At 43.5% G+C, this 22,217-nt stretch overlaps 1 protein-coding gene across 1 annotated transcript in view; it reads left to right on the top strand.

Moving 5' to 3' along the window:
• LOC120037053 (dedicator of cytokinesis protein 7-like) overlaps nucleotides 1-22,217 on the top strand; it is a 46,839-nt gene that overhangs the window by 5,176 nt on the left and 19,446 nt on the right. The window contains exons 6-23 of the mRNA XM_038983272.1: nucleotides 4,113-4,198; nucleotides 4,404-4,470; nucleotides 4,688-4,837; nucleotides 8,052-8,132; nucleotides 8,439-8,595; nucleotides 8,849-8,979; nucleotides 10,077-10,170; nucleotides 10,315-10,477; nucleotides 17,219-17,336; nucleotides 18,363-18,433; nucleotides 18,539-18,677; nucleotides 18,899-19,000; nucleotides 19,107-19,193; nucleotides 19,368-19,599; nucleotides 19,854-20,018; nucleotides 20,241-20,416; nucleotides 21,455-21,556; nucleotides 22,154-22,217. The exon at nucleotides 22,154-22,217 is cut by the window's right edge and continues 23 nt beyond it. Of these exons, the coding sequence (XP_038839200.1) occupies nucleotides 4,113-4,198; nucleotides 4,404-4,470; nucleotides 4,688-4,837; nucleotides 8,052-8,132; nucleotides 8,439-8,595; nucleotides 8,849-8,979; nucleotides 10,077-10,170; nucleotides 10,315-10,477; nucleotides 17,219-17,336; nucleotides 18,363-18,433; nucleotides 18,539-18,677; nucleotides 18,899-19,000; nucleotides 19,107-19,193; nucleotides 19,368-19,599; nucleotides 19,854-20,018; nucleotides 20,241-20,416; nucleotides 21,455-21,556; nucleotides 22,154-22,217 (2,185 nt within the window). The remainder of the gene's footprint in view (nucleotides 1-4,112; nucleotides 4,199-4,403; nucleotides 4,471-4,687; nucleotides 4,838-8,051; nucleotides 8,133-8,438; nucleotides 8,596-8,848; nucleotides 8,980-10,076; nucleotides 10,171-10,314; nucleotides 10,478-17,218; nucleotides 17,337-18,362; nucleotides 18,434-18,538; nucleotides 18,678-18,898; nucleotides 19,001-19,106; nucleotides 19,194-19,367; nucleotides 19,600-19,853; nucleotides 20,019-20,240; nucleotides 20,417-21,454; nucleotides 21,557-22,153) is intronic.

Genomic DNA, 22,217 nt, shown 5'->3' with positions numbered 1-22,217 from the left:
AAATTAAAAAAATGTTCCTCATCAGTTTACACAGAATAACCCATAATGACAGAGAGAACAGGTTTTTTGAAATGTTTGTAAGTGTATTAAATTTTTTCAAAATGAAATACCTTATTTACATAAGTATTAAGACCCTTTGCTATAAGACTAGAAATTGTGCTCAGGTGCATTCTGTTTCCATTGATCATCCTTGAGATGTTTCTACAACTTCATTGGAATCCCAATTTGGTCAATTCAATTGATTTGACATGATTTGGAAAGGCACACACCTGTCTATATAAGGTCCCACAGTTGACAGTGCCAAGCCATGAGGTCGAAGGAATTGTCTGTAGAGCGCCAAGACAGGATTGTGTCAGTGGCCTCCATCATTCTTAAATGGAAGAAGTTTGGAACCACCAAGACTTTTCCTAAAGCTGACCGCCCGGCCAAACTGAGCAATCGGGGGAGAAGGGCCTTGGTCAGGGAGGTGACCAAGAACCTGATGGTCCTTCTGACAGAGCTCCAGAGTTCCTCTGTGGAGATCGCAGGACCTTCCAGAAGGACAACCATCTCTGCAGCAATCCACCAACCAGGTCTTTATGGTAGAGTGGCCAGACGGAAGACACTCCTCAGTAAAAGGCACATGACAGCCTGCTCGGAGTTTGCTAAAAGGCACCTAAAGAATCTCAGACCATGAGAAACAAGATTCTCTGGTCTGATGAAACCAAGATTGAACTCTTTGGCCTGAATGCCAAGCGTCACATCTGGAGGAAACCTGGCACCATCCCTACAGTGAAGCATGGTAGTGGCAGCATCATACTGTGGGGATGTTTTTCAGCGTCAGGGACTGGGAGACTAATCAGGAATGAGGGAAAGATGAACAGAGCAAAGTACAGAAGGATCCTTGATAAATCTGCTCAGGACCTCAGACTAGGGCGAAGGTTCACCTTCCAACAGGACAAAAACCCTAAGCACACAACCAAGACAATTCAGGAGTGGCTTCGGGACAAGTCTCTGAATGTCCTTGAGTGACCCATCCAGAGCCCGGACTTGAACCCGATCGAACATCTCTGGAGAGACCTGAAAATAGCTGTGCAGTGACACTCCCTATCAAACCTGACAGAGCTTGAGAGGATCTGGAGAGAAGAATGGGAGACACTCCCCAAAAACAAGTATGCCAAGCTAGTTGTGTCATACCCAAGGACACTCGGGCTGTAATCGCTGCCAAAGTTGCTTCAACATAGTACTGAGTAAAGGGTCTGAATACTTATGTAAATGTGATATTTCATTTTTTATTTTTTTTAAATGTACAAAATAGTTTTAAAAAATCAGGTTTTGCTTTGTCATTATGGGGTATTGTGTGTAGATTAATGAGGAATTTAATCAATTTTAGAATAAGGCTGTAATGTAACAAAATGTGGAAAAAGTCAAGGGGTTTGGATACTTTCCTGAATGCACTGTACATTCTAAGTGATTTCAATGGGTCTTTCTCCATTATGATTGTTTTATACTGTTCTATTCAACTTCAACCAATTATTTCCATCAATTTCTGCAATCATTTGAGAATTTCCACACTACCACGTAGGGCTGCATGATATGGGCAAACAATCTAGGCCTTATTTTTTACAAAATGTTACAATTGCACTTGTGTGAACTTTAAAAAAAAAAAAAAAAAAATATATATATATATATTTTTTTTTAACTAAGCAAGTCGGTTAAGAACAAATTCTTATTTACAATGACGGCCTAACCCAGACGACACTGGGCCAATTGTGCGCCACCCTATGGGACTCCCAATCACGGCCGGATGTGATACAGCCTGGATTCGAACCAGGGACTGTAGTGACGCCTCTTGCACTGAGATGCAGTGCCTTAGACCGCTGCGCCACTCGGGAACTGTTGGAGTCATGGAAATAGAATGATTATTCTAATTCTGTAGTTAGAATATGAAAGTGGTACTTTGAATACAGTGTTTGACTTGACAATGAAATAAAATGCCAGGGAGGAGTTATTGTGATGGAGTAGGAACCAAATTGTTGATAAGTGTTTCCCAGGGGACCCTATAATCTTTGGCTACGTTGAACGTTTTCTTTTAGCTACTTCATGTAGCTAACATTCATGCTTCGCTTATTCCTCTTTGATTTAGAAGATACTGTTGCACAGACAACATGCTGATTGAGGTATACACCATCACTGGTATTATCAGGCTGTATAGCTAGTTATGTTTGTTCAGACCCAGTACAGTTATTAGCCAGTTAACTAGTGATTAGCATTAGCGACTAACATAATTTAGGCCCAACTTGCTAAGAAAAGACAAACGAGCTGTTTGCAGATGTAAGAAACACAAACTAATAGTGTAATTCTGGAACACTAGTTAATTTATATTAAGAAGCAAATAGAAAACCACATCGCTGTCATCAACATTGTCATTACAAGCATTTCGCTACGCCCGCAATAACATCTGCTAAATTCTGTGCCATTCTGTATACTTCTGGCCCATCTTTGGACACTGTGTGAACTAACATCCAGACCAGTTTCAATGCCATACAATTCTCCTTCCGTGGCCTCCAACTGCTCTTAAATGCAAGTAAAACTAAATGCATGCTCTTCAACCGATCGCTGCCCACACCTGCCCGCCCGTCCAGCATCACTACTCTGGACGGTTCTGACTTAGAATATGTGGACAACTACAAATACTTAGGTGTCTGGTTAGACTGTAACCTCTCCTTCCAGACTCACATTAAGCATCTCCAATCCAAAATGAAATCTAGAATTGGCTTCCTATTTTGCAACAAAGCCTCCTTCACTCATGCTGCCAAACATACCCTCGTAAAACTGACTATCTTACCGATCCTCGACTTCGGCGATGTCATTTACAAAATAGCCTCCAACACTCTACTCAACAAATTGGATGCAGTCTATCACAGTGCCATCCGTTTTGTCACCAAAGCCCCATATACTACCCACCACTGCGACCTGTACGCTCTCGTTGGCTGGCCCTCGCTTCATACTCATCGCCAAACCCACTGGCTCCAGGTCATCTACAAGTCTTTGCTAGGTAAAGCCCCACCTTATCTCAGCTCACTGGTCACCATAGCAGCACCCACATGTAGCACGCTCTCCAGCAGGTATATTTCACTGGTTACCCCCAAAGCGAATTCCTCCTTTGGCTGCCTTTCCTTACAGTTCTCTGCTGCCAATGACTGGAACGAACTGCAAAAATCACTGAAGCTGGAGACTCATATCTCCCTCACTAACTTTAAGTACCAGCTGTCAGAACAGCTCACAGATCACTGCACCTGTGCATAGCCCATCTGTAAATAGCCCATCCGACTACCTCATCCCCATACTGTATTTATTTATTTATTTTGCTCCTTTGCACCCCAGTATCTCTACTTGCACATTCATCTTCTGCACAACTATCACTCCAGTGTTTAATTGCTATATTGTAATTACTTCTCCACTATGGCCTATTTATTGCCTTACCTCCCTGATCTTACCTCATTTTCACACACTGTATATAGACTTTTTCTACTGTATTATTGACTGTATGTTTGTTTATTCCATGTGTAACTCTGTGTTGTATGTGTCGAACTGCTTTGCTTTATCTTGGCCAGGTGGCAGTTGTAAATGAGAACTTGTTCTCAACTTGCCTACCTGGTTAAATAAAGGTGAAGTAAAAAATATGTGTATGTGCTCAAAACATTTTTTGCATGTGCTGCATTGACCATGCAGACTGAACATAAGTGTCTTGTGGTCGAAGAACAACAAATGCACTCCATGGGTGACAGGGAGGGGCTCGGTCTGTGTGGAACGCGACATGGAGAGAGAACTCGAGTAGCGGAGTAAACTATAAAAATGGACGTTCCACACGGCGTATCACATTTAACAAACAAAACATTCAAATACCGTTATAGAAGGTTAACACCCAAACCGGTCCGTGCATCAATACCGGTATACCGTATACCGCCCTGCCCTACATGCCTCTGTCTCCTTCTCACGCTCTCTCCCTCTTTCGTTATGTCTGTGTACACACTACTGTGGTGTCTGTGTCAACGTTGCCATGGCGTCTGGTTGTGTAAATGTTGCCGTCGTGTTTATGTTCTCAAGGCTATGTGTGTGTTGTCTGACAGGATGAGGCTGTGGAGAGATGTTCTGTCCCAGAGGTCCCCAAAGAACACTGTGGTCAGAGGATCATGGTCAAGTGTCTGTCCCTCAAGTGAGTGACCATCTGTCTGTCCTTATCGTTCCTAAAATGATCCTTCTCGGTCACTCTTTCACTTATACCCTTTTTACACTAATGTAAAGTGCTGAGTCACAGTTCAGGTCAGCACAATAGTAAATACATTTTGGCATTTTATTAATTTATCAATCATATTTCCTTCTCATCCAAACACATGTTGTGCTTTTTGTACCCCCTACAGATTTGAAATAGAAATTGAGCCAATATTTGGGACTCTTGCTCTCTATGATGTCAAGGAAAAGAAAAAGGTACCCATAAGTTTTCTAGAAATGTTTAGACTGTACATATAGAGCATGTTTATTTTTGAATTATCATATTATCCTTACGTCATGCTGAGCTCAAGCTTTGACGGATTACATTATTCTAGCTCTTACTATGCCTCAAAGGTCTTGTGCTTTAAATCTCAGAGTCAAAACGTAATTAATATCCCTTGACATACATTCCCTCATCTCCTCCCTCTCCCAGATCTCAGAGGACTTCCACTTTGACCTGAACTCAGATCAGATGAAGGGTTTGCTGCGTCTCCACACGCCCCACACAGCCATCTCCACCCAGGCCCGCTCAGCCATCTTCTCCATCACGTATCCCTCTGCAGACATCTTCCTGGTCATCAAGGTACTGGACATAGGGCCACTAGGGGGGAGGCACAAACAGAGAGTCCAGAGAAGGCTCTACGTCACATTACAAATTACTGACTCTCTGTAGGACTTTTTATTGGTCTGGTCACATGTTCAGGAGAAAACCCCTAGTCCTGTCCATATGAACTGTTAAAGATACTAAATATTTTATCTTCTATCCACCTATCACAAATTAACACTTTGCTTAGTGTAAAGCCTTATTTGCATATTTCCCAGTGTGCCTTACCTTTCGTGTGAGTTGTAGAGTTACCACCCATGACTGTATTTGTTAGTGACAGAGACATGGCTGTTGAATTCATGCATTTTCAGTCCTATAGCCTTCACTAAGTGAGATCCCAAGCGAATATGTTATCATTAAAATTACATTATTTTAAAACAAGACAATCCATATTTTATAAGCCTTATTTTGAGGGCCTAGTTTACCCTAATAGAGTGGCCTGCAACTCATGATTTACAGGCCACATCAGGTGTGCAAGTCAAATATTTTTTGGGTACGATATATATTTTGTTTTTACAAAACATAATTAATGTTCTATTGCCATACTGGCTGGCAACGTTCTTATCCCTTGCTTGCTTGCTAGCCAACTGTGGCTAACTTGCAGTCATGTCAAAAAGGAGCAGCCAGAATAACAGCAAAGTAGCTGCATTTGTTTAAGCTGTTTTCTAGTGGCCATTTATTTAGATGCATCCATAACAATGAGCTAATGATGCGTGAATTCGCCTGGCATGGAAAATGTGCTCACTCGTCAGGACACTGTTGTTCAGAGGAGCTAGCCAACAACACAGCTATAGTAACACAATCACTTCAAACTGAAGTTGGAAAGACTGCAAATTAGCTGTGTTCCATTTGACCTTTTTTCAATTGAATTTCTTTTGTAAATATCCATAAAAATGATGCCAGCTGATTCATGATTTTGACTGGCATAGAAACGCTGCCTGCATGTCTGTCTCGTCCCGACTCGTTCACTACTATGGGACAGCAGGAGATCGAATTAGAATATTAAAACAATGTTCCAAATGTCGGAGACACAGACGGCAACGTTTATACAAATCTCTGCTGTTGAAAACAAAATGTTAGTCTAAAAGAAATATGAGATAATGTCTAGATGCTTTTTATATTGGAGATCAAGTTTATAAGTTGCCTGGCTGGGCTGATGAGACAGTGGATTGCGCAGTCAGATGGAACAGAGTATAAAGGTATTTCGATGTCATAGATTTGTGGAATAGACACCGGCTGGAATGCGGTTTTAACCAATCAGCATTCAGGATTAGACCTACCTGTTGTAAAATTAAGAAATGTATCTGCCGTTGTACTGTAGAATTTGTGAATTTTGTCTCTTGTATAATAAATTCTATACATTAGTTTATACTGGATTAAGCATACATTTTCATTAGTTAGTTATGTTCCAACATTCCCTCCATCTTGTGCCAATATCAGTTATATTTTGGATAGGCTCTCTGCAAGGTTTGTATATCTTACCAATCATATTAATATCAGTTTCTGACTCAAATAGGATTCCCTCAAGATTGCTCTGATCTCCAAATGATTTAAAATCGAAACTTTGATATTAAACTTTTAAGTTGCATGTATTTGAAAATATCTACACGGGTCAGTCCAAAATTGCTTTTTAATTCTGTAATGGAAATACATTTATCTCATATTACCAAGTTATTTACGGTTTCTAAGCCATTAGATTTACATGTGGACCAATTTATCAGTGAATTCTGAAAGCTATCGAAGGATTGTTCCATAGGATTGTGTTTTTAAAGAGTGATTTTGGTTCTTGTAGAATACATGTATTTTTCTTCTATATTTCTTCTATATTCTTCTATAGTGTTTTTAACTATGAAGTTGTTTCCTGGTTGCAAAAATTCTAAAAGTTCGCATAATTTCAGTTTGTGGCAAAACAAACAAGTATAGTGTAGAGAATCATTGTACCATCTAAACCACTGTGAAATATATTTTCTATAACCAGAAATATTGTATTTTCAGCTGTTTGAGGCTGGTGTACAAAACCGAAAGTAAAAGACGCAAAAACTAAACTTAAGAACGGGAAGCATATAAATAGCCTACATAGAACAGATCTACCGCTTCTTAGAGTTGCTTTCAATGAGAATGACAGATCTACAACACACTTTTCTATGTGAATTTTGGTCGGGTTGCCCAAAAATCTATGTATTGCTGCTTTAATGTTCTCAGATTTATCCTTTGAAAATAGACATGTAAAAAGATTCTGGGGATGAGCATGCGCATCTTCAATATGTACCCATTGTTCCTCTGTAGTGCATTTAACTATGTCGCAATAAGAAGACTTGTGTGGTGAGTTGATACAATTCCAAGTCTGGAAGGTTTAAACCACCCTCAGACTTAGGAAGATGTAAAACTTTTATTTTTATTCGATGAGTTTTATTTGCAATTTCAAAGTCTAATTATGCTGGCTTGCAAAGTGGTGTCATTTCCATTGGAATCAAGCTAGAGTGGAGATATCCAAAATGTTGAAATGTTTTCACCCACAACCTGCATTCAGAATGACTGCCATGGTCAGGAGGACTAAGATGTGAGACTACCTAGACCATCTAAACTGGAACAATCATTTCAGTAACGGGTGCAATAAGTCCAACTAACAGATTGGATTAGTTTAGAAAAATGTATGTTATCTTTGTGTAGCATAAGAATAATTCATCAATCAATTTTAAAAAACAATTCTAAAAATCTACCTGCAATAGAACACTGGCTATTAACACCAACACTGGCTATTAACACCAACACTGGCTATTAACACCAACACTGGGGTTCTTATGTAACACAGAACAGGTAACACTGGCCAATTTGCTATCTAAACTGTATTTGAGCAGACCATCCCAGACAAATCAGTGGAATATCCTTCAGCCACCAGAATGATTCATGCCAAGTGACTTTGCAATACCTTATCATGGCTGCATTATATCACTTATTTACTTTAGATAAAGTTCTGTAAGCTTTGCCACATAGGTGACAGTGAAGTGCAACGACCTATTTGTCTTTACCTAGTGAATGTGACATGAGTTATTCTGAAGATGCATCCAATATTTGCATTTCATATATTGCTTTAGAAATGTGTGTGCATGCACCATGTGTGCACCATTTGCAAATAATGGTCAGGTCAGCGATGTACACCGTTACACACGTGTCTTGTGTGTGTGTGTTTCAGCTGGAGAAAGTCCTTCAGCAGGGAGACATAGGGGAATCCTGTGAACCCTACATGGTCATGAAAGAGTCGGACTCATCAAAGGTAACAGTAAGTTCAAAGTATCTATCTTCTATTGGTCTTTTCTTTGCATGTGTACATGCCTGTATGGGGTCATGCACATGGGACTCTGTCCAGCTGGGTAGCCATCAGCATTTCTCAATTCGTCTTAGTCAGACAACTGCAATATTTGCAATTCCCTATTCTGAAGATCAATGTCCGACAAACTCTAAAACATTATATAAATATTACAGTATCACCTTGCAAAGGCCTTTTCTCAAGGCCCTTGATAGAGCAAGCTCCCATCCAGGTTTACAGTCGTCACCAGTCAGTCTGTCTCTCTCTGTTTAGCACAAGGAGAAACTGGAGAAGCTGCGTCTGCAGGCGGAGACGTCGTGTAGCAGGCTGGGGAGGTACAGGATGCCCTTTGCCTGGACGGCCATCCACCTGGTCAACATCGTCAGCAGTGTGGGGGGGCTTGAGCGCTCCGACCCTGACTCTGACTCTGGTACTTATGACCTCTGACCTGTACCAAACACCCCCTGGTTTAATCACAGTTAGGATGTCAAGCACACACACACACACACACACAGATTCTCTCTTAATATACACATGGAAATACACGTTGGAATTCCTTACATCAGTCACACTCAGACACTTCTTGTTGAATTGTGGATGTAACAAAAGTGTCATCATTTCATAATATCAGTATGTAATAATTGTTATTTAATGTCTAAACGGATGACTTGTCTTTTTGTCAGAGCGGAAAGGCCATGGAACATGGAACGAGAGAAAGAAGAAAGGGTTTGAGCGGATGAGTGTAGGAGAGGACATGTGCAACTTTGCCACCTTCCGTCCAGCCACTCTCACAGTCACCAACTTCTTCAAACAGGTCAGTCAGAAGGTTGTGTGTTTGTGCTACCCAGGTGTACAGTGCCTATCATAAGTATTCACCCCTCCTGGATTTCTTAAAACATTTTTTTGCGTTACAAGGTGGGATTGAAATGTTTACAAAGTAATACAAATTAATAAAATGTCTTGGTTATGTAAGTATTCACCCCCTTTGTTATGGCAAGCCTAAATAACTTCAGGAGTAAAAATGTGCTTGACAAATCACATAATAAGTAGCATGAACTCACTCTGTGTGCAGTAATAGGGGTTAACATGAATTTTGAATGACTACCTCATCTCTGTACCCCACACATAAAATTATATGTAAGGTCCCTTAGTCACGTAGTGAATTTCAAGCACAGATTCAACCACAAAGACCAAGGAGCATTTCCAATACCTCGTAAAGAAAGGTGGGTAAAAAATCAAAACCAGACACTGAATATCCCTTTGAGCATGGTGAATTTGTTAATTACACTTTGGATGGTGTATCAATACACCCAGTCACTACAAAGATACAGGCATCATTCCTAACTGAGTTGCTGGAGAGGAAGGAAACCACTCAGGGTTTTCACAATGAGGCCAATTGTGATTTTAAAGTTTAGAGTTTAATGGCTTGCTTGCCAAAATGTTGTACTATCCCTTTAAATCTCCTATAAAATATATGGCAAGACATGAAAAAAGTGCTGTCATAAAGATCAATATTCAGTTTGACAGAGCTTGAAGAAATTGGAAAAGAATAATGGGCAAATATTGCACAATCCAGATGGGCAAAGCTCTTATGAGACTTACCCATGAAGACTGACATCTGTAATGGCTGCCAAAGGTGTTTCTAACATATTGACTCAGAAAGGTGAATACTGATTTTAATCAATATATATTTTTCATCATTCATATTTTATACGATTTTATCTTCCACTTTGATATTGCAGAGTATTTTCTGTAGATCTCTGACATAATAAAAAAATAAAAAAATCCCACTTTGTAACAAAAAAAATATGAAGAAATCCAAGGGGTATGAATACTTGTTATAGGCACTGTAACCTGTCTCAGTGTGGTTTGTGTCTGTGTGCCAATATACTATGATCTTTGTATCTGTAGGAGGGGGACAGGCTGAGTGATGAAGACCTCTACAAGTTTCTGGCAGACATGCGCAGACCGTCCTCTGTCCTACGCAGACTGAGACCTGTCACAGGTACCTACTACAGTACCTCATCAGCACACACATATATGTTTATATATAATCACCTGCACAAATTCTATAGGCTGAATAGAGAATATATTTTATGTTTACTAGTGTAACCTTGTTTTTCTCTCTTTCTGCTCCTTCTGTCCCTAGCCCAGTTGAAGATAGACATCTCTCCTGCCCCAGACTCTCCTCACTACTGCCTGTCTCCTGAGCTGCTCCATGTCAAGCCCTACCCTGACCTGAGGGTGCGCCCCACCAAGGAGGTGCTGGAGTTCCCTGCCCGCTATGTCTACACCCCTCACACCACCTACAGGTCAGTCTACATGCCTCACACCACCTACAGGTCAGTCTACACGCCTCACACCACCTACAGGTCAGTCTACAACCCTCACACCACCTACAGGTCAGTCTACAACCCTCATACCACCTACAGGTCAGTCTACACGCCTTACACCACCTACAGGTCAGTCTACACGCCTCATACCACCTACAGATCAGTACACTCTTATACACTGTCATAGATCACACATACCACAGCTCAGAAATTATATTTTCAGATTTTTATTTGCACACAAAATATACAAAATGACAGCAGTAAGAATGAATTAGAATTAAAATAAAGAACATGTACATGTACAATAAAAAAGGGCATGTGTTAAACACAATTAAATGTATTCAGAAGTATAATCCAGTGGTATAAATATATAATGTTATTGTAATTCAGTTTATTGGGTGGGAGTATTTGTTCAGTGTGAATTATGCTTGTATGAGTAGACAGGGTATTTATGCACCAGGGTAAAGTCATGGAGTGTAGTTTCAGTAGCTACAGTAGCTGGTGTTAAGATGCAGTGGAACCATCAGGTGATGTGACAAAGGACTGGCTATCTCCTGACTTCACTCTGAAATAAAAAACAAAGCAAACTTAGTCAAACACGGCGTCCATCACTACATCAATCATGGGCAGATTCTATTTAGCATTTTTCAAACTATGTTCAGCTATTATACCCACCAGTTTCTGTAGCTTGGTCAACTGTTGGTTCTGACTCTCAATGCTCTGTTTTTGGAACTGTGTCCATGTTAGCAGGGCCTCCAGAACACTGGAGTGTTTTAACGCCCTATCCTGAAAACACACACGCACATATGAATTTATGAATGGAATAGAACAGATTGGGTGTGTTGGCATTGGATTGTTTGGCATAATCTGTGTGTGATTGAGAAGTGTACCTTACCTTTAAGTCCTGTATGGTGTTGGGGGGGTAGTTCTGAAGGTATGTCTCCAGGTTGATCACCTTGGTCCTAAGCTCTCCCTCTTCCTGCTCCACCCGGGCCACCTTGCCCTCAGCCTCCTCAGCCTCTGACTGCAGCCCAGCCATCTGGCCCTTGGAAAAGAGCATCTGGCTTTAAATCCTCTCCCTCCCACTGATCTTAGACCAGCTGCTCAAACTGCCTTGGCCTCAATATACACTGGCTGGCCAATGTCATTCTCACACTCCCTCGGATCTCAGAACATTAGGATCTATATTGAGTAAACAAAACGAATATGTACATGGCTTTGTGTTTATCTTGAAAAGCTATCCAGATAGTTGAGTGCTCAGGTTCATGGCAGTTATTGGCCCATTCAGCCAAATAGCCAATGGTGTCTGTTCAGCTGCTCTCCAATGTCTGTTCAGCTGTTCTCTCTCCCTGTTGGAGCCCAGAGGAATAGAGCTTATCTATCTGACTGACTGGGATTTCAGATTGTTGGCAAAGCAGGGTTATCTCTGACTGCCCTGTCGCTCTGTGGAGTGAAATCCACAAATTTATCATAATTTTAGATGCATAACCCTCTCAAAACGCATCTACCAATTGATGACACTGTCAGAGTTAGTTTGAGGTGTCTGACTGGGTATGTTTTCACAAGTAAATAGATACATCTACTGTACACCTGACAGAGTAGTTAAGGTGCAAGATCAAAATTCTACTGAATAAAAAGCCTCTGCACACTTAGATCTATGCACATTTCAGTAAATTAATTGGCAAGTTTCCGTTCACAGTAGACCTTCGTCAGAGCAGGACGAGTATGTTTCCTCACCTGTATCTCTCCTAGCACCTGTCTCATCTGTCTTTCCTTCTCTGCGGCCTGGCCTGCCTCCTGGCCCAGCCTCTCCAACCTTTCCTCATGTCTCCTCAGCGACCTCTCGATCCGCTCAAACTTGGCATCGGTGCTCTCGTAGACGTGGTGGAGGGTCTCGCTGAACTGCAGCACGCCGTACATCAGCACGTTCATGTCATCAATGGGGGCAGCCTGGTTGTTCTTCTGGGCCTTCCGGACGGGGCTGGCTGGGATCCCTGTTAAACACATGGCCATACACAGCAGGCAGAGTAGTGTGGCCCTCATCCTGATCTGAGGACAGAGGCTATATAGAGAGATTATTTATTTATCTCTTCAGAGAGACTATCGACTTGAAATCTAGTGAGAATCGCCCAGTGCCCCTTCCTATGCCTGTTTGTCTTAAAGCTTTGTTAAGGGTGTTGTTACTCCTCAGTTGTCGTTAAAAAGTTTCCCTGGGTTCATTTTCTCAGCTGTATGTATAAGTGCCTCAGGTCTGTAGTATCTTTTTCGTCTCACATCGGATATCAGTAATGATACGACTCTTTTATATTGGATGTCCAAAATTACTGTGAAACATTAGCTCAGTCGTGGTCCAATCAGAGATCAGCTCCGTGGCCTTAGTCAGGATGACCTTGGCATTCATCCCAACCTCTGGAGTAACTCTGTCAGGCCTCCAGGTTTCAAATACACATGACCTACATTAACATCAACTGAGTCTCTGTTTGTCCTGGTACAGTGGGGAGAACAAGTATTTGATACACTGACGATTTTGCAGGTTTTCCTACTTACAAAGCATGTAGAGGTCTGTAATTTTTATCATAGGTACACTTCAACTGTGAGAGACGGAATCTAAAACAAAAATCCAGAAAATCACATTGTATGATTTCTAAGTAATTAATTTGCATTTTATTGCATGACATAAATATTTGATCACCTACCAACCATTAAGAATTCCGGCTCTCACAGACCTGTTAGTTTTTCTTTAAGAAGCCCTCCTGTTCTCCACTCATTACCTGTATTAACTGCACCTGTTTGAACTCGTTACCTGTATAAAAGACACCTGTCCACACACTCAATCAAACAAACTCCAACCTCTCCACAATGGCCAAGACCAGAGAGCTGTGTAAGGACATCAGGGAAAAATTGTAGACCTGCACAAGGCTGGGATGGGCTACAGGACAATAGGCAAGCAGCTTGGTGAGAAGGCAACGACTGTTGGCGCAATTATTAGAAAATGGAAGAAGTTCAAGATGACGGTCAATCACCCTCGGTCTGGGGCTCCATGCAAGATCTCACCTCGTGGGGCATCAATGATCATGAGGAAGGTGAGGGATCAGCCTAGAACTACACGGCAGGACCTGGTCAATGACCTGAAGAGAGCTGGGACCACAGTCTCAAAGAAAACCATTAGTAACACACTACGCCGTCATGGATTAAAATCCTGCAGCGCACGCAAGGTCCCCCTGCTCAAGCCAGCGCATGTCCAGGCCCGTCTGCAGTTTGCCAATGACCATCTGGATGATCCAGAGGAGGAATGGGAGAAGGTCATGTGGTCTGATGAGACAAAACTAGAGCTTTTTGGTTCAAACTCCACTCGCCGTGTTTGGAGGAAGAAGAAGGATGAGTACAACCCCAAGAACACCATCCCAACCGTGAAGCATGGAGGTGGAAACATCATTCTTTGGGAATGCTTTTCTGCAAAGGGGACAGGACAACTGCACCGTATTGAGGGGAGGATGGATGGGGCCATGTATCGCGAGATCTTGGCCAACAACCTCCTTCCCTCAGTAAGAGCATTGAAGATGGGTCGTGGCTGGGTCTTCCAGCATGACAACGACCCGAAACACACAGCCAGGGCAACTAAGGAGCCTAGCCAGTCTCCAGACCTGAACCCAATAGAAAATCTTTGGAGGGAGCTGAAAGTCCGTATTGCCCAGCGACAGCCCCGAAACCTGAAGGATCTGGAGAAGGTCTGTATGGAGGAGTGGGCCAAAATCCCTGCTGCAGTGTGTGCAAACCTGGTCAAGAACTACAGGAAACGTATGATCTCTGTAATTGCAAACAAAGATTTCTGTACCAAATATTAAGTTCTGCTTTTCTGATGTATCAAATACTTATGTCATGCAATAAAATGCAAATTAATTACTTAAAAATCATACAATGTGATTTTCTGGATTTTTGTTTTAGATTCCGTCTCTCACAGTTGAAGTGTACCTATGATAAAAATTACAGACCTCTACATGCTTTGTAAGTAATCTGCAAAATTGGCAGTGTATCAAATACTTGTTCTCCCCACTGTAGATATGGACCAGGGCCTGGTTGCATAAAACATCTCAAGTTTAACTTTAAGTCAGATTCACAAAACATTTTAAGGTGAATTTCTCTCTTAAATTAAGTGAAAAAGTTAATGGTGCCCATGAGGTCCCTTAAGTGCTTCGTTCAGTATGGATATCAATGTAAACAGCATTTGTGAAGGTGAATGGTTTCCTCTGCCCTGGTTGCAAAAGGAAAACTTCAACCAGCTAGCTAGCTAGTTAGCTAAACAATGGAAGGTGCACAATCAATGGCTACAAAGCCAGCTGGCTAGTTAGCTACCTACTCTTTAAGTTAGCCTGATGTTTTAGAAAGTAATAGAAACAATTTGAGAAAAAGATAACTAAAATAAATATTTTATTTATTTCCCCTGTCTTGAATGTATAAGTTATATTTGCAAATAAATGCTCTTTGACAAGACCTTCAGTCAGTAAATCAGGTCGTCTCCATGGTAACCATAATTTTTCTTCCATACATGCCTTCAAACTACCGTAAAACCCCTTATGTACCCTTAAGTATGCCCTTACCTATGGGAAACGTTTGAGGGGCTCTGCAACGCCATTGAACAATTATCTTAGGTAAAGATTAACCTTAAGGAATAATCAATCAATCAAGTTTATTTTATATAGCCCTTCGTACATCAGCTAATATCTCGAAGTGCTGTACAGAAACCCAGCCTAAAACCCCAAACAGCAAGCAATGCAGGTGTAGAAGCACGGTGGCTAGGAAAAACTCCCTAGAAAGGCCAAAACCTAGGAAGAAACCTAGAGAGGAACCAGGCTATGAGGGGTGGCCAGTCCTCTTCTGGCTGTGCCGGGTGGAGATTATAACAGAACTATGCCAAGATGTTCAAAATGTTCATAAGTGACAAGCATGGTCAAATAATAATCATGAATAATTTTCAGTTGGCTTTTCATAGCCGATCATTAAGAGTTGAAAACAGCAGGTCTGGGACAGGTGGCGGTTCCATAACCGCAGGCAGAACAGTTGAAACTGGAATAGCAGCAAGGCCAGGTGGACTGGGGACAGCAAGGAGTCAACATGCCCGGTAGTCCTGACGTATGGTCCTAGGGCTCAGGTCCTCCGAGAGAGAGAAAGAAAGAGAGAAGGAGAGAATTAGAGAGAGCCAAGATTTTCAAAATGTTCATAAATGACAAGCATGGTCAAATAATAATCAGGAATAAAAGTCAGTTGGCTTTTCATAGCCGATCATTAAGAGTTGAAAGCAGCAGGTCTGGGACAGGTAGGGGTTCCATAACCGCAGGCAGAGCAGTTGAAACTGGAACAGCAGCAAGGCCAGGTGGACTGGGGACAGCAAGGAGTCATCATGCCCGGTTTGCCGTGACGTATGGTCCTAGGGCTCAGGTTCTCAGAGAGAGAGAACGAGAGAATTAGAGAGAGCATACTTAAATTCACACAGGACACTGGATAAGACAGGAGAAGTACTCCAGGTATAACCAACTGACCCTAGCCCCCCGACACATAAACTACTGCAGCATAAATACTGGAGGCTGAGACAGGAGCGGTCAGGAGACACTGTGGCCCCATCCGAAGATACCCCCGGACAGGGCCAAACAGGAAGGATATAACCCCACCCACTTTGCCAAAGCACAGCCCCCGCACCACTAGAGGGATATCTTCAACCACCAACTTACAATCCTGAGACAAGGCCGAGTATAGCCCACAAAGATCTCCACCACAGCACAAACCAAGGGGGGGCGCCAACCCAGACAGGAAGATCACGTCAGTAACTCAACCCACTCAAGTGACGCACCCCTCCTAGGGACGGCATGAAAGAGCACCAGTAAGCCAGTGACTCAGCCCCTGTAATAGGGTTAGAGACAGAGAATCCCAGTGGAGAGAGGGGAACCGGCCAGGCAGAGACAGCAAGGGCGGTTCGTTGCTCCAGAGCCTTTCCGTTCACCTTCACACTCCTGGGCCAGACTACACTCAATCATATGACCTACTGAAGAGATAAGTCTTCAGTAAAGACTTAAAGGTTGAGACCGAGTCTGCGTCTCTCACATGGGTAGGTTTCCCTTAAGAGAAACACTTAAGATGTGTTATGCAACTGGGCACTGTATTATTGGGCTGACCATCAGACCATGACAATATAATGTCATACTGCTCTGTGTTGTTTGTGAGTGTGTTCCTGATAAGTAAATTACATTTTGGATTGGAATATACTGGTATGCTCGGAAGTTCTTTCACATGTTTGACTTGGACAGGAGTTGAAGGTCACTCACACCCTGCTAGATCACACATGCTTCCTCGAAACACATGGTTTCTCTCTCCCAATCCTTCTCACTTTATAGGCCTATTTGTTAAGATTTATTTTTGATTTGTTATAAATCTGCGGCAATTACCTAATACTACCCTCCTAATTTAGGCTAGATATTCTGTTTTTGTTCCAGAAATGTGGTAAGTAGTCACAGCCAGATATAATTGATTTGACTATGCATGCTCCCTGTGGTGCGTGCGTTAGTTAGTAGGGAGGATATGTTGGCAGACAGCCGCAGCGTGTAGGTTAGCTGAGCTGAAACTAGAGTGTAATGACCCCTCTATGCCTTCCGGGTTGTATTATGGAATTCAAATTCACTGCCATTTCTTTCTTCTCCCTCATCTTGTCCTCCTCCTCTCCACTTCCAGGAACCTGCTGTATATCTACCCCCAGAGCCTGAACTTCAGCAGTCGGCAGGGCTCAGTCAGGAACATTGCTGTCAAGGTGCAGTTCATGGCAGGAGAGGATCCCAGTCTGGCCATGCCGGTGAGTCATTGGCCTGCTTCACCAGTCCACCAATCACAAAACAGGAAACCTCTACAGATTTGTAACACAGTGCTCTCAGGACAATGGCGTCCCCCTCACAAAGAAAAGCCTGATGCTGTGAAATATGATGTGCCCCACGAGTAGTTCACTCTACAAGAATGTCCAGTGTGTTTAACTGAGTTGGGGGTAGGTAACCCTAGTTCCTGGTTTTTGGAAACAGCCAACATTTTTTGATGGTTAAAACAAACTGGAGGAGGGATTTTACTACATAATTAACTTCCTGTCTGAAAGCTGTGGTGTTGTTCAGTCTCAGTGCAGTGGATTCTTAATCCATTTGGAGCCTTTAGGACACACCCTAATCTAACCTGGGACCCTGGCAACAATGTCCTAATCCATTGAAGGAGCCCTGTGGAGACTTCTAAACAACTATTGGAAATATTCCCAGTCCATAAAATGTAAAAAAAACTGTCAAATTCAATTAATGATGTTTAGAAACCAGCTAATTATAAATTACCTAATTTGTAAAACTTCCAACTGTAATGCTAAAGAACCGTAGGTTACATTTAGTATGACATGTTATTTACATAGCAGTTCTGAGAAGGATTCTGGTAAATTCCTTTATGGACATACAGAGTTACAAAACATTAGGCCATGACAGACTGACCAGGTGAAATCTTTGATCCCTTATTGATGTCAATTGTGAAATCCACAGTGTAGAATGAAGGGGAGGAGACAGGTTAAAGAATGATTTTTAGGCCTTGAGACAATTGAGACATGGATTGTGTATGTGTGACATTCAGAGGGTGAATTGGGCAAGACAAAAGATTTAAGCGCCTTTGAACGGAGTTTAGTAGTAGGTGCCAGGCACCGGTTTGAGTGTGTTAAGAACTGCAACGCTGCTGGGTTTTTCACACTCAACAGTTTCCCTTGTGTATCAAGAATGCTCTGAGGGCAAAAGGTGGTTCGGTGTGGTGTTTTGTACAAGGGCATAGATCCAATAAAAACGGTCTCCTCTCATCATAATAGGTGATCTTTGGGAAATCCAGCTGTGCTGAGTTCTTTACAGAGGCTTATTCACCCGTCATCTACCATGACAAGTAAGAGCCCGTTCCCCTCCACACCTTTCCTGTTACACTCCTCTCATTCTGTCTATTTCCTCCTCCCCTTCCCTCTCTCACCTATCTCTCTCTCTCTCCCCTCAGGTCTCCAGAGTTCTATGAGGAGGTGAAGATGAAGATTCCAGCCAACCTGACAGACAACCACCACCTCCTGTTCACCTTCTACCACATCAGCTGTCAGCCCAAACAGAACACGCCCCTGGAGACCCCCGTGGGATACACCGTGAGTACGCTTCACTAGGACCCGGAGGTTTTTTCCACTTACCTGACCAGGGGAAACTATGGACCCAAGTTAGGGTGCTTCCCTACCCATTACATACCTCAGTTACAAGCTACTAATATTTAGGCCTTTGAAACACTAGACGTGTCATCAGTGATTAGCTGTGCTGTGTCTTTTATTTATGTGTGATGTAATAATGTGCATTACATTTTCTGTGTCCACAGTGGATTCCTCTGATGCAACATGGCCGCCTACGGACCGGTTCCTTCAGTCTGCCGGTCTCTGTGGAGAAACCACCACCCAGCTACTCCGTCCTCACCCCTGACGTAAGTGTGTGAGCACATGCATGCTTAGTTCTCATGAACTCACGAGTTTGTATGCTTAGTCTGTGTGTGGCTGAGTTTTGATGTAGGTAATGTGTGTGTATTGCAGGTGCAGCTTCCAGGCATGAAGTGGGTGGATAATCACAAGCAGGTGTTCAATGTGGAGGTGACAGCTGCCTCCTCAGTTCACACTCAGGTAACTGTCTTTCGCTCGCTCGCTCTCTTTCTCTCTCTCTTTCTCTCTCTCTCTCTCACTTCTCTCTCTCTCTCTCACTTCTCTCTTTACCTCACTTTCTCTAATACTCTAGTCAATGGGATTGTAAATTAAAAGAATACCCCCCCGTCCCCCCAATGTGACTTTGTCTCTTAGGACCCCCACCTGGATAAGTTCTTCACCCTGTGTTACGTCCTGGAGGAGTACTCGTTCCCGTTCCGTCTGAAGGACTGTATCATCAGTGAGGCCAACGTGGAGGGTGAGCTGAAGGCCAGCATGACCGGTCTGCGGGGGGCGCTACTCGACACCTGCGTCCGCTTCCTCCACCAGCTGCTCTCCAAACTCATCCTGCTCATCGTCCACCCGCCCGTCATCGCAGGACAGATCGGTGAGTGGCTTGGCGACTTTACAGAGGGCGGCCATCTTAGATTGACTCATCCCTCATGGCCCTTTCAAGATCCTCATCTCTCCCGCAGAAACACTCCTGGTCAAATATTTCTTCCAGATCTAGGATACATTTTTCAAATAATTTACGTCTACGCACGATTGAGCTTGCCTTGTACAATGGAATAAATGGAACACTCCCAAAAGTGCAAACCCAGGTGTGATCTCTGCCTCTTTTTCTCCATTCCCATCTCTCAGTGAACCTGGGCCGTGCAGCGTTCGAGGCCATGTCCCTGCTGGTCAACCAGATCCATAAGAACCTGGAGGGGAACCAGGACCAGCATGGCAGGAACAACCTGCTGGCCTCCTACATCCACTACTGCTTCCACCTGCCCACTGCCGAGCCTGCCATGCCTCCTACTGGTGAGGAATGGAACAGCAGGCACTGAAGATTCACTATATCTCCACACCAGCTGTAAAGATGTAGTCCCAATGCTTTCAAGGAAGAGTATTTTAATCTATCCATGTCTCTGATGTGCTTGGGTGTGATTCATTTAACCTTGTGGTTGGAGAATTCTCACTCAACTACTAAAATGAGCATAAGTGTGTCTTGGTATCAGTGCCCTCCTCTCCTCCCTGACCCAGGGGGTGCCACCCCGGCCTACGAGCTGCCCATCCAGTACGCCACGTTGTCCAGGGCAACGGCCCGCCCCAGCACCCTGCACCTGGCCCGCTCCAAGAGCATCAGTAACTCCAACCCTGACCTGGCCAGCACCCCCACTTCACCTGACGAGGAGGTGCAGAGAATCATCGCCAGCAAGGTCAGTTCTACCTCAAATACAAATCAAATGGTATTGAATTGAGTTCTCTCATTGGCTCCTCTCCGGTAATACAGCTATATTAGACATTGCCTCTTTCCTGTCTAGGCACTGTAAATACAACCTGTCCTGTCTAGGCACTGTAAATACAACCTGTTCCGTTTCTCCTCTAGTTGGGGAAGTAAAGGCACTATGTGACGAACTCGTGAATATGTTATCTGTGTGCTTATGATAGCGCTGCTGCCTCTTCCAGTCTAAACATAGACACTTTCTCAAATTGGGGTTAAATGGCATTCTGGCTGTTTAAATGTACGCTGAATGTCTGTCCGACGTGTTTCCTGTGAATAAACATACAATCAGACTCCCCTCGTCCTCCCGTAGTGACGCTCCAGTGTCGTATCTTGATGTGCATGCCTGTGATTCCTGTGAATAAACATACAATCAGACTCCCCTCGTCCTCCCGTAGTGACGCTCCAGTGTCGTATCTTGATGTGCATGCCTGTGATTCCTGTGAATAAACATACAATCAGACTCCCCTCGTCCTCCCGTAGTGACGCTCCAGTGTCGTATCTTGATGTGCATGCCTGTGATTCCTGTGAATAAACATACAATCAGACTCCCCTCGTCCTCCCGTAGTGACGCTCCAGTGTTGTATCTTGATGTGCATGCCTGTGATTCCTGTGAATAAACATACAATCAGACTCCCCTCGTCCTCCCGTAGTGATGCTCCAGTGTTGTATCTTGATGTGCATGTCTGTGATTCCTGTCTGTTTGTGCCAATGGTTGGTTGATTCCACCGCTGTTGTCAATTATGCAATCTTGTGGTGTGCCTATGTCTGTCCCTCTGTGTTCTATCCCTCGCTATTCCCCTCCTCTCTCTCTCTCCCTCTCTTTCTTCCTTCTCCTCCCTCTAATTTGACCCTTGTCTCCACCCCTCCCTGATCCTCCCACCCTCCCTAACCTTCCTTCGCTCCCTCTCTCCCCCCATGGCCTGTGGCTGCCTGTGTGTCGGTGTGGTGGCTGATGTGATATGATGTTCAGGGGATAGACCGCTCCCACTCCTGGGTAAACTCTGCTTATGCCCCCGGGGGCTCCAGAGCTGTGCTACGCCGGAACCCCAACTTCACCTGTGAGCTCAAGCAGGTGCCAACAACCCTCCTTCCCTACCTTCAACTACCTACCTACCCCTCCACCATGGGTGCCGGTTCATTCAGTAACCAGAATTGTTCAGAACGTTGCAGAGAGAAATATAATGACTAGAGCGGACGTGATTCCCTATTCTACACGAGCCAATGGCGTCTGTTCTACCCGATACATTTCTATCTGAACATTCTGTAACGTTTTGTCCTCCAGAACAAACCCCATGTTCACCCCGTACCCAACACCACCCTCCTCGCTGCCCTTCCCTCCTCCACTCATATGTGGCTGCTGCGCTGTGTGTTTGTCTACGGTCCGTTTTGTCAGCTGTCTGCCTGTCATTGGTCTGTTCCTTTTCGCCCTCCTTGGCTTAGCTCGACTCGTTATTCACAATTATGCTTTTCACTAGGATCACATTTCATCCTATCAACCACATGGAACATCTGAACGTCACTGGCACTAACGTCAGTTCTAGTCAATTGAGTCCAGGAAGTCCTCTAGCTATCCATCACATTTCTTGTATTTTTCATTCGTCTTTTTCCACCTTGCTCACTCCTGCTCGTTGTCTTCATCACTGTTTCCATCGCTCCACTACTCTGTCAGGCAAGTGATCGTGGCTGCAATCGCATGTCTGCCTTTGTGGACAGCGCCACCTTCTGTTCAGCTC

This window comes from Salvelinus namaycush, chromosome 3, assembly GCF_016432855.1.
Source record: "Salvelinus namaycush isolate Seneca chromosome 3, SaNama_1.0, whole genome shotgun sequence".
In the NCBI taxonomy this organism is placed as follows: Eukaryota; Metazoa; Chordata; class Actinopteri; order Salmoniformes; family Salmonidae; genus Salvelinus; species Salvelinus namaycush.
This window is presented reverse-complemented; position numbering and strand designations above follow the sequence as displayed.